A 12786-nucleotide genomic window follows, 5' to 3' on the forward strand; every position below is an offset into this window, starting at 1 on the left:
CAGAATCACTGGTACTTATCAAGTTTTTTCTATTCTAGTCTCATCTTAGCTCACTTCATTTTATTTTCATTGATGTATTTTATTGTTTTAAATGTTTTCATGTGCTGTAATTTTATTTTCTGAGCAATATCTGGCTAAAGAATTTAGAATTTCTTATTTTATTGTATCTCTAAGAAGACGAAGGAGTTCAAACACCACAAAACAGTTATCTGATGAACCTTTCTGCAGCAGCAGTTCTTCGAGGAACTCAAAAGGCTCCTCCTCAGTGGTCAAGCTGAGAATCCCAAAAAGATTCTTAAATTATAAATGATAAAACAAGAGCTTCGGCAAAATGCAGCTGGACTTCAGACAGCATGTGAAGGCTCAATATCGTGAAGCGTGTAACAGATGGACGTTCACGTGAGCGTGCAGGAGACAGACCTTGACGTTGAGCGTTCCTCTGCAGGTCAGAATGTAACCTCTGAGGGTGTGCAGCAGGTCAGCGGTGGCGCCGCTCACCTGGATCTTCAGGGCTGTGGCGAACATAAAAAAAACAGTTTTTACAACTTTAATCTTAACTTGTATTTAAATTATAAATTGCATGTTCAGTCACATCACACTTATTTTATTTTAAAAAACATGTTTACAAGATACTGAATGATTTGTATTTAGTTTGGTGTCACATTTATTTGGTTTGTTTTTCATATTCTGCTCAAAACATGGTGCTATCCTGTGCTGCATATGTGAGGTATCCTGCACACATTTTACAGCATGTTTTATGTTGTTTTTCTTTCTCCATATCTAAAGTGAAAAGTCATGCTTTAAAAAAAAAAATAAAAATAGAAATTTCCTTTAAAACCAAACTAATTAATAAAAAAAAAAAAAAAAAAGAAATTTCCTTTAAAACCAAACTAATTAATCATAAAGTACTATTTGGACAAAATAAACCTGTAAAATTATAATTAATTGGACAGCCAGTAATATTTTGAGAAGATTAAATCTATAAAACATCAACTAGTTAGTCAAAGAACTATTTGGGTAGAATAAACCTAATTTTATTTTTAAAAATTTATCATTCAACCTGCCTGTGTGCTGCAGAACAGAATAGAATAGAATAGAATAGAATAGAATAGAATAGAATAATTTCTCATTGTTCATGTTCAACGTAATTGTATTCTGACCTATCCAGGTGCAGTATAGTGCATCAGTTGGAGTTAAATAAATAAATGAAAGGGGAAAAAAAGCCTCTAAGCTAATTATAAAAAACAGATTATATAAAAAGAGAAGGTAAAACGAATAAGACAGCATGTCGGTGTAAACTAAAAACTGTTTTCCAGCCTGTGAGGCCAAAGTTTCGTTGCCCTTTGTGCCTTTTTGAACTGCACATTACAAGATTATCTTTATCTCAGACAGTGTCTGTGTTTATTTATTCAAGTGGACCTACAATCTGTCTCTCAGCTTCACTGACTTAATGCAGATGATAAGGGGATTCCAACAACACGGGGACAAAGATATCTGGGGCAAAGAGTCATTCAGAAGCCGAAGAGAACCCTCGCTGCACAGGGAGAACATGCAAACTCCACACAGGAAGATCCAACCAGCACAACTGGGATGCAAACTGGTTATTGTCTAGCCACCATGGAGCCCAGAGTTACCATGAATTTAATATTTTTCTTTTAAAAAAAACCAAACTTAGTTCCCCCTTGAGACATTCCTTACCTTCGCTTGTTGACTCCATCCGTGACGCTGTGTTGACAGTGTCTCCAAACAGACAGTATCGGGGCATTTTGGTGCCGACTACACCGGCTACAACAGGTCCTGCAGGGATAAGAGAATATTTAATAAATGACACTGTAGTCGCCCAGAAAGCTGAAACCGTCTAAATGAGGATCTAAACGGAATTAACAATGCAAACATTCCTGTTTCTCACTTTATGCATGTAATTGATGTTTTCACACTTAAGAGATGCAGTAAAGCTTCGATTTTATTTGCACAGCACCTTAATGACACGAATGTCGTCCAAGCTGGCATTAAAGAAACAGCAGATACTTCATGTACAGCAACTTCAGCGTATTTAATGAAGCCGTGCAAAATTTACCTTCATGCTATGAATATTTTCACAGTTGCAGTTTGAAAGTTTGAGTTTATTTCTATTTTTTATTGTCATTTTTATTATATAATTGTTTTTGTTTGTTTTTACTTTTTTTCATTGTTCAGTCTTTATTTTAATTTTTAAAATGTACTTGTTTCCTACTACTGCTACTATTATTATCATTTTTAGCCTTGTGTTTAACCCTCTATTATTCTGTTATTCCACTTGTTGGATGTGGCATTTTATTATTCTATCCGGTGTTGTTGTACTAATTTATTTTGAGAATGTTTCACCATATTTGGACTGACCAGCCTTCTGTTGTTCTTCCTGAGTTCCTTCTTTTTTGTCCTGTCTGTAAAGGAGCTGTGTAAATAAAATTATTATTATTATTAGCTCTACAGCTGATCTTCCTGCTTGTTGCAAATCTAATGTCTTATGCCCTAATTGAATTGTACTAGAATTTCTGTCCATAAGAATCTCCCAAGCGGCTGGCCTGTCAGTGAATTGGATGTTTGATTGATGGATATGGTGCGCCGCACATCGTGAGAGTGGCCGTTAAACAGATGCTGGATATGGATTAGAAACCCCGAGAACCTGAGTGGATTCCAGCTCGGATCTTCAGCTGAGTGTTGGGCTTGTGGGGGATTTGAAACGTGTGGCAGACGCTGACGAGGTCCAGGGCCATGCTGGCGATTTCTCCAGCATGATTGATGCCATTTTCCTGAGGGACCCCAGAGACCACCATGTCTGGACGAGGAAAAACACAGGAAGAGTGAGAGATCCTCAGATAGCGTCCAGGCGTGTATTTGTGTTGTTCTTATTTTTTTAAGCAAAACTCAGGATTTCAGATTTGGGACTTTATTCAAAGGTTCTGCTTCGTGAAACGTATTTATCTCTCACGTACAAGCGTCGCCGATCGTCTCCACTTTATAGACGTCGTAGTTGTCGATGATGTCGTCGAAGGTGGTGTAGAGCTGGTTGAGGAAGTCCACGACCTGGTGGGGGGTGCTGGCACCAGACAGCTCCGTGAAACCCACAATGTCACTGTTATCAGAAATACAGCGTTAGTCATGGTTAGTAGAAGAAGCAAACTGTGCCTACAACAAGGTACAATAAGAGAAAATCCCTCCCAATGATGTATATTTAAGTTAGACTGAGCAATTTGAACAATACTCATAAAAGAAAAATCCTTACATGTAGGGGCATCACTCGCAAGATTTTACTTACTGTAAATCATTTAAAGCTCAATTTAGTGATGCAAGTCCCCCCACTGCTTTAAAAATGTGAGTTTACTGCACTTCAGATTATTATCTAAATTAGGTTTATTACAAAAACAGAAAGCTGAGACACAAACCTGAAGTAGACGGTGGCGTTGGAGTAGCTCTGAGCCTCGGCTGTCCGGCCTTGACGAAGATCATCAGCCACCGGCTTCGGTAACATACCTGCACAAGAGTTTATCAACTAGAAGTGTTCCGTCTTTGCTTTTGTTCCACCAGATGGCAGTAGGAACATTTGACTTTCAGCACCAGTGTCAGCGCAGTAACTGTTAGGATCATTAAACACCAACAACTTCAAAAATGCCCAAGTGTTGAATTTAAAATCAACCTGCAACCAGCTGTACTAATAATAGGTTGATAATTTCATACAAAATCAACCAAATCTGATAAAAGTTTCCACCTGAACCCTACAGAACCAGCACATGCTTTATGTACATTAACTTTAGTATATTTAAAGACACTATGGCAAGTTTTACTGTCATACTATGACTATTTTCAGAGTTAGACGCCTTCATAACACATAAACTGGGTAAAAAAAATAAAGAAAATGCTTTTAAATTGGCATCTCTCAACTTTATAATTGCAATGTGGCAAAAATCTTGACATGGGAATGTTTTATTGTTTTCACATTTATCTCGGTTCTTTAAACCTTAAAATAAGCAGCTGAGGTGGCAAAAGAGAAGCTGACAAACTAGTCCGTCCAACTTTACAGTTTAATCAAGTTATCTGTGAAGACATTGAGACATTTCAAGTTGTTCAAACCTAAATTCTCAGTTAAACCAACAAACTTCTATCAACATCTTGATTTGTAAAAACACAAAAAAAACAGTTGTTTAAATTAAGTATCTTGTTGAATTAATTTGTTATCTTGAGTTATGCAAACACAATAATTGAAGTGGCTTGTCTTAAATATTCATTCAAAAATGAATGGACATACATTTCTATTTTCTATTAGTCCCACATAGAAGTGAATAATAAACATCAAAGAACATTTAATGTGTTTTTAATTTGATGCCAAGTTAAGTTAAGTTCACTCTCTGGAGGTCATTAACTTAGTCTCTGTCATGGCGGCCCGTTGCTGGCTAACTCCCACATTGCATGTTTTTATTTCTATTCTTATTCTCATTCTTCTTATTATTTTCAAATCACTCACCAAAACTCACCTCAACAAAAATGCTTTTAATGTATGATTGTTTTTAAATGCACTCAGTGTCTTTTTGCTTTCTGCTGCTGTTTTCTTTTCTTTTTTTCTTTTTTTGCATGTTGTTTTTATTTCTTGTTGTGTTTATTCACTGTGCAGTGCGTCTGAGCGTTCGGAAAAGTGCTTTATAAATAAAATGTATTATTATTCTTATAACCTGTTTTTATCATCTAATTGGTTCCTCCCTAAATCCCCCCCAAACCCTCACCTGCTCATAACAATCGAAATTCAATCACAACACAAGTAAAAGCCCCAAAATACTCGTTTAACAATTTAGATTTGAACATGAACATTCCCATGATCCTTTGTGCTGCCAACAGTAAGAGGCTCCACCTGGTGGAACAACCAGGTACTACAGCTGATCTATGACACATTTTCTGGCATACACATCCTTTGTCTTCTGCCTTCTATGGTCGTATATTTTTAATCTGTTAAATTCTAATATGATTAAATAAATCAATGTATCATTAGATTTTGGTTTCAACTCCAAAAGATGGACTAAAAAACAGCTGAAGCTCATAAAATAACTCCTTGTTTTAGGCATTTCCTTCATATTTTTGCAGGGGCTTCTCATACATTGTTGAGTGATCTTGTATGATACCAAGATCAATTCCAATGCAGCAAAATGAACCTTCAGTGTCATCCTGACTTACTGTACAACAACCGATCTGTCTTCTGCTTCTCCTGAAGAAGATCCTGAGTTCTTTCTGCCACTATGGCCTCCAGATGTTTGCTGTATTTCTCCATCTGCAGTTAAAAAAAAAAAAAACAGCTGTGTGTCTGAAACTTACAACAACAGCCTTGTTGTGTTTGACTGTGTCCAGTTGTTTGTTACCAGGTTCATCATCATGTCCACGGGGCTGACTTTGTGTGGGTTCATCTTTTCCAGCATCTTCTTCACCTGCTCGAACGTGGGCCTGGTGGTGACGTTGTGAGACCAGCACTTCTTGATGAGCTGCTCGGGTTTCCCAGAGAAGAGATCGTGTTTATACGGAGTAATGCTTAGGATATACAGTAAAACATCTGTGGCTGTGTGACTACAAGTTATCCCAGAGTCAAATCAACACGAGCTGAATTAGTGCGAGCGTGTGCAGACCTCGCAGTAGTCTCCCTGGTTGGGACAGTCGGTGTCGGCCTTCCCCGCTTTGAGCTCGGGCAGCGGAGGGCGCCACATGATATCCATCCTCACTCCGTCGGCCGGGTCCTGTTTACACAGCAGAGATCAAAAGGGAGCTGAAGGTTGTAATCTGCGCAGAGGGCTGACGTACTCACCAAAAGGAGCTCAGAGCGAGTCGCAATCTCAACCAGAATCATGGAGTAGCTGAAAGGAGAGGAGGGAAAACACTCGTTTATTGTCCAGAGCAGGACTCCATAGAAACAAAACAGATATTTTTGGTGTTTGTCTCTCCATCGCAGCCTCAGAGGTTTTAGAGGCGCTTTGCATCTTCAGGAACCACAAGACAAGTCCAGCTGCTTTTTTACTGACGGATTGATGACCTGGATGACCTCAAATTATGACGCCAATGAAATATGACAAAATAAAAGCTGCAGCCAAAGCGGCTGCTGCTCTGCACCTGTAGACGTCTGCCGGCGGCGTCATGTTGGAGCTGCTCCCCAGCAGGACCTCCGGAGCGCAGTAGATCAGGTTCACGTCCCCGCAGTTGAAGCCATTGCTGTTGGCTTCAAAGTCCTCCTTTCTGTAGGCCGTGAGCCCGTAATCTGAGGCCAAATACACAAAAATACAGAGTGCAATGAGGCAGGATGGTGTTTTTGTCTGTGTTTGGTGCAGGATGTGGCTGGGGAGAGATTTTTTTTTCCTTTCTGTGTCACTCTAAAAGTAATTCAAGGGACCTACTCTCACCACTTCATTAAATGCAAAATTGCAAGATAAAAATGATCATTTGCACCCTTTTAAAATTCCAAACATTATTTTGATTGTTAACATCATGTTGCATCAGCTTCATATTGTGTCAAATTTCTGCGATAGTTGATTTAAAACTTAATTCAAGTTAATGAAATTTGGCTTGATAACTTAATTTTTCTTCGTCTTGAGTTCAGGATTTCAAGATTTCTACCCACTAAACTGACCCGAACAGTTTTCGATGCTTGAAATTGTGTGTTCGAGGATCTTCAGGCTGAACAAGTACAATGCATGTCACGGTGAGAACCATTTCTTTGACAAAGAAACTCCAATAAAACATTTAATTTGGGATTATTTCCATGTGTGATATCACCAACAGTGGATTTATGTGCAGAGTTTGTTCTCCACCTGTTGAATGTGTTGTACTACTGAACGTCGCTAGCGCTAGTCGTGTTACAGATAAAGGAGTTTTGTTTGTTTTGAACCTAAACAAACACATTTTTACATTTTCTTAGTTTGTTGGTTGAACATAACTTCATTGAAAGTTGTCCTAACTCATGTGTAAGTCTGTTGTTATTTGAGTTGACCCTGAATTATGTGTCTCTTCGGTTCGCTGCACTCGATGAAGGTGTTTTGTCACCTGAGATTTTGCACACCCAGCGGTCATCCACGACACAGTTTCTGGAGTGAAGCCTCCCATGAAACATCTTGTGCTGGTGGAGGTAGTGCATCCCGCGGGCGACGTCGGTGGCGAAGGACAGCCTGCAAGGGCCGAGAAGAGAAACAGCACCGCAGAAGAATTAGTGGCAACAGGAAGCACCAGCGTCAACACCATGGGTTCTGGTTCTGCTGCATGCACCACCTAAACGGTCAGCAAGCACTGAATGGAGCTGACCTGAAGCCCCAGTTGATGGGAATGTCGTCATTCAGCAGGACGTCCGACAGGCTTCCTTTGGGGCAGTGCTCCGTGATGATGCTCACGTAGGGAACCTCGATGGACCCGCCAATAAACTTGCATAGATTCGGATGGTCCAGTTGCCTGTCCGGTGCAAAAACAGTTAAAAAGAACCAAATGAGCTGCAGTTTGATGTCTGTTACGTCAGTAAAATGCCTCTCCCTCTGCAGAAACGTCCTCACCGAACTTCTTTCACTTCCTTTCTGATGGTCTTGGACAGGGCGAAGTGTTTCTTCTGGATGTTTTTCACCGCCACTGTCCTGCCGTCGCTGCAACACAGCAAAGAGCGAGTAAATTTAACTAATTAAATAGAGAACATGGAAGAAGTATTTTGCAAAATATATAGTTTATCTAGTATATCTATATATCTCTTTTCCCTTGATACTTGAAATTATTTGTTGCTGTAGCACGTTAATGTAACATCTGCTCCACATAAATGTGAACCTTCACACTTTATTCCACTGTTGTAACGTATATTGCGCTAAATACACAGGATATCATGTCTAAGCTGGTAATAAACGTCTCACTATATGCCCGGCTGAATGCAGCCTTGTTTGAAGGTCGTGTTGACGCCGGTGAAAACAGTCACGTCGGTGGTTCGGCTGACGGTGGAGTTGCTCTTGGCGCGCTGCAGACTCAAGGCACTGCCGAGGCCCATGTAGCAAACTCTGCCTGCAGAATAAACCCGACAGAAACACGGTTACACTTAGAGGAACAAATTAGTGAAGGAATTTTGCAGCTGGAGTACAAAAACTATTGTAATTGGATGAGAAATACTTTTATTACCGAGTATAGGCAATGCAAAAATATCCTACAATGCAAAAAAAAAAAAAAAACATAATACTAAAAAACTGTAAAAGTGCAAAAATACTGTAAAAAAATTTTTTTTTAAAAACCATCTCATAAAAATAATTTGCCAAAATAATCACATATTTTCAATCAGTATTCTTACATGAGATCATTTATAGTTTGGGGGCTTTTTAATGTCTATTATAAGATATTTACGTATAAAAATGATGAAATTACCAATAAAGCATAACAATGCATGTAACTGTTTATGTGATATCATATAGATAGAAAGCTGGATAAATTTAAAGATAAATGATAAAACTTTATGTTAACACATTCTTATAGTTGATAAAAACATATTCATTCAGTATTTCTGTTGTGAAAGCTTGTGTAATTATAAAAGATATATCTCAAATAAACAAATCTATTTAAATTCACATGATCAATGCTGCTTTTTCTGTTAGCTGTCAGTAACTGTATCTAGTATTTTTTATATAATATAATAAAATTGTATTAAATTGTTTCATCATAAAAAATAATGTATGATATATGTGCAAAAGCATTTTCAACTGTCATAGATATTTTGGGGGGAAAAATGGAAATGTAATGATTACAGTTACAGATTATTCATATCATTGTAGGTTTGTCATGTAAATTCATAGCTTGTTTTGTAAATATATAATGCATTTAAAAAATAGAGAAAAATCTTTAAAATAGATAGAAAAAATCCTATAAAATTCCAGGGTTTTTTGTTTACAATCAGACGATTTCTTTCTGTAAAAAAATACTAAACAGTGTCTTTTGGACATTTTACCAAATATGATGTTCTTGTAGTTGATGATCCAGCTTTCATCCCAAAACATCTTCTGTTTCTGGTACTGCAGCCACTGCAGGAAGGAAACAAAAATCAAAAACATAACCTCAAAAATCAGAGCATGAATCATCTGAGTTTGTCTGCACACTGTGAAAGAGGGAATATTCCTGCAGCTGAGGGTCCAAAAGCTTCGGTAAACTCTATATCTGACAGGCCTTTATTGTTGAAAAGCTGTAAAATCATGGATTTATCTTAGAGAAAACATTTGTGCATATAATTGCAATAATAAGAAGTTCATTTTAGATCATATCATGTACAATATGAGTGTTTTACACATAACTTTACATTAAAATCTTGCATTTGTCACAGATCTTACTTTATATTAGACATCTAAATTCACAGTCTATTTTGCGGTTTTGATTGTTTGTATTTCACTGTATAAATATTCAAAAATTCAGAAAGTAAAGTTCCATATTTGTCTGCAGACTGACCACCATGGTGAGGATGAAGCCGCTGCTGAACAGCGTGACTGGAAGCCCGATGGCCACCTTGATGGTGATGGACATGGGACAGATGCCGCAGTCTGCAGGACAGTTCAGACAGTTCTCCTCCAGCTCGCACACTTCGTCTCCACAAACTGAAACACAATCACACACTGGACATCAGAGGCTTCTGTCTGCTGAAGGCATGACTCAGATTTAAACAAAAATACTCTTTTAAAATGTACTTTTTACCATCAAAATGCTCTTAAGGTGCCAAAAGATAAAAAAGACTCATTGTGCAAACCGGGTAATTTAAGAACAATATATGTCATACTGGGTTAGTGCTTTATTTTCTTGTTGCAGCGGATAATTTAGTTAAATTTATTTACTGTGAATTCTCTCATAGGATCAATAAAGTCTTGTCCTGTCTGAGCCTATAAAAACATATTATAATTTATTTGTTGGCTATATTCTCTATCAATCTGGATCTGCAAAGAAACAACATTTTCCTCTCAAGTGCAGTGGAAAGTTCAGTAAATTTTGCACCACTGAATGAATTTAAGGGTATTTCACATAGATGAAAACAATCAAAGAGGCTCATGATGTTTCAGGGACACCTACAGATATATTTGGAAATAAAAAAAATTATAAAAAAAATGTGCAAATCTTCACTGATATACAGAATGATGTTTAATCTTGTAACTCTGCATCCATGGTTTTTAGAATAATGACTATTCCGGATGTAAATAAGAAGTCAATCTCTTTCTCTTTGCACATTTATGTAAGTTTTTGCTTTCAGTTTGTGCAAATGTGGTTTTTCACCTTGAGCGCTGACCACGAGCACTTTGGACTCCAGCGCTGCGTGCATCTGTCCGATTTTAATATGAGCAATGACTGAGGTGACGCCCACGTGGATCAACACGACCTAGGACAAGAAAACACCGTGATGGACACTAAAATGCACTTCTGCTGTGGAAGAATCAGGTTTTAGTGTAAAACCTCAGTGGATAGTGTTATTTAGATGTTCTGGCTTATTTAAGAAAACAAAACTGATCAGAGCTGCATGAACTACTTGTAGATGTTAACGTGGTGCGAACAGTAAGAAAAGTCCTCCAAACACAACAAGTCTGTGGTCTGGTTGGACTCACCTTGGAGGTCCAGTACTTCTGGCTCATCTTTCCTGCTTTGGACACAGTGTGAGTCACTATTTTACCGTCATCAGGAATCCACGGCCCACAGATCCCTCCTTGTTTCTGTGAAGAGACGACACAGCAGTTTGTAGTGATGCAAAACGTTCACGCCGCATTGAGGGTTTGGTTTTAATCCCATTTAATTCAGAATCACTGTGAGCGTGTTTGGGTTAGTTTTGGAATTATTTACATTAAACAGAAATGGATCTTCACTGGTGGGGTTTTCACACGGAGCAGAGTCTGGCCGTGCACCACAGAAGAATCAAAACACCAAATATCTTAAAATGAATTCAGGTGGAATGCATTTAAAAAGACTGAGTGGGAAATACAAATAAAACTTGTATGACCGCCTGAGGTACCATGGTGCAGCCATGAATGCATGATTGTGCTTTGTTGTGTTGTTGTTGTGTTGTGTTGTTGTGTACCCACCATGAGGCCCAGAGGACAGGAGTGGACGTTGTCTTGTTGTGTACCCATTGCTGTGTTGTTGTACTGTGTTGTTGTCTAATTGTGCTGTTGTGTTGCTGTGTAGTTGTGTTGCTGTGTAGTTGTGTTGTTGTGTACCCACCATGAGCCCCAGAGGACAGGAGTGTATGTTGTTGTGTTGTATTGTTGTGTTGTGAACCCACCATGAGGCCCAGAGGACAGAGTGGATGTTGTGTTGCTGTATTGTTGTGTTGTTGTATACCCACCATGAGGCCCAGAGGACAGGAGTGGATGTTGGCGTGGTAGACGCAGCAGTTGATCTCGTTGGCGTTGTTCCAGTTGGACGGACACTCGTGTTCGTGACAGAACCTCTTTGCTTCGGCGGCGTCGCTGGAAGTGTTTAGACAAGGGACGGATTAAAGCAGAGCCTCCTGCTGATGCTGCTCAGTGAGCAGGCTCAGGGAAACACTCAGGCTCAGCGTGAGGCTTTTACAGCCAATGAAAGCAGGTTTTTACTCTAAATTTAGATTTTAGAAAACCAATTAGTAGGAAACATATCATTGATTAAGACGTTGTTGTTCCATATTTATAGCGTGTTCATGAAATAATCAATAAAACACGTCTTCATTGCACCAAAAAGTAACGTTTGGGCTCAACAAAAGCTGTTCAATCTTTTTGAGTTAAAAAAAAATAAAAAAAAAGTATAATAAATGATGATAGCATAAAGACAAGTTTAAAGTAATAACAATATGTTGATAACTTTATTTATATAGTGCATTTTTAAAATAAAGTTTATAAAGGGCTTCACAAATGAGAAAAAAAAAAAAAAAAAGGAAACAAGAAACATTTAACATCAGAAGGCAAAAAACAAACAAAAGGTGTCCAGAACAGTCTGGCAGATAATCCGAAGTCTATAGGGGGAGAAAAAACAAAACCACCAAAAAACAAAGCCGGCAGGCAGTCCAGAAAACCAAAAGGTCCAGAGGACAGCCTGGGAGCCTGTCAGCAAGGCAAACCAAAATATATACTCCACAGGTAGGCAGGGCTGCTCCAGAGGACGGCCTGGAGGCTGAATGGCCAGGCGGGGCCACAGAGGCCAGCGGTCGGGCTGGAGGCCGGCGACGGAACCCATCAGGGGGCCGGCGACGAACGAGAAGGAGACCGTCGGGCGGTCGGGTTGGAGGCCGGCGGCGGAACCCATCAAGGGCCCGGCGACGGACGAGACGGAGATCCTCGGGCGGCCGAGCTGGAGGCGGGGGCCGGACTCGGGCCGGACCGGAAATAGGCGACGACTGAGGCGGGATCCCTCTGGGAGCCGGTCTCCGGCCGGATTGGAACCCGGCGACGGCTGAGGCGGGGTCCCTCTGGGAGCCGGTCTCAGGCCGGAATGGGAGCCGGCGACGGCGGAGCCCATCTAGGGGCCGGACTGGAGCCGGCGACGTCCGAGCCACTCTGGGGGCCGGACTCGGGACGGACTGGGGCCGGCGACGGCTGAGCCACTCTGGGGGCCGGACTGGGGCCGTCGACGGCGGAGCCACTCTCGGGGCCGGACTCGGGCCGGACTGGGGCCGGCGAAGGTTGAGCCACTCTGGGGGCCGGCGACGGCGGAGCCCCTCTGGGGGCCGGACTGGAGCCGGCGGCGGCGGAGCACCTCTGGTGGCCGGACTCGGTCTGGCGACGGCGGAGCCACTCTGGGGGCCGGACTCGGGACGGCGACGGC

The 12786-nt window shown here is 40.4% G+C and overlaps 1 protein-coding gene across 1 annotated transcript in view; it reads right to left on the minus strand.

The window, feature by feature from the left end:
- The window catches only part of LOC103366084 (atrial natriuretic peptide receptor 2-like), an 18814-nt gene that overhangs the window by 1578 nt on the left and 4450 nt on the right, over window positions 1-12786 (minus strand). Inside the window, exons 3-21 of the mRNA XM_008293713.1 lie at window positions 11333-11456; window positions 10599-10703; window positions 10273-10375; window positions 9460-9605; window positions 8969-9041; window positions 7893-8037; window positions 7548-7634; window positions 7306-7449; window positions 7051-7172; window positions 6124-6268; window positions 5822-5870; window positions 5646-5753; window positions 5385-5504; window positions 5203-5296; window positions 3426-3513; window positions 2976-3115; window positions 2666-2818; window positions 1699-1797; window positions 421-512 (exon numbers count right to left, since the gene is read on the minus strand). Of these exons, the coding sequence (XP_008291935.1) occupies window positions 421-512; window positions 1699-1797; window positions 2666-2818; window positions 2976-3115; window positions 3426-3513; window positions 5203-5296; window positions 5385-5504; window positions 5646-5753; window positions 5822-5870; window positions 6124-6268; window positions 7051-7172; window positions 7306-7449; window positions 7548-7634; window positions 7893-8037; window positions 8969-9041; window positions 9460-9605; window positions 10273-10375; window positions 10599-10703; window positions 11333-11456 (2137 nt within the window). The remainder of the gene's footprint in view (window positions 1-420; window positions 513-1698; window positions 1798-2665; window positions 2819-2975; window positions 3116-3425; window positions 3514-5202; window positions 5297-5384; window positions 5505-5645; window positions 5754-5821; window positions 5871-6123; window positions 6269-7050; window positions 7173-7305; window positions 7450-7547; window positions 7635-7892; window positions 8038-8968; window positions 9042-9459; window positions 9606-10272; window positions 10376-10598; window positions 10704-11332; window positions 11457-12786) is intronic.

Source organism: Stegastes partitus, unplaced genomic scaffold (genome assembly GCF_000690725.1).
Source record: "Stegastes partitus isolate 25-593 unplaced genomic scaffold, Stegastes_partitus-1.0.2 Scaffold904, whole genome shotgun sequence".
NCBI lineage: Eukaryota > Metazoa > Chordata > Actinopteri > Pomacentridae > Stegastes > Stegastes partitus.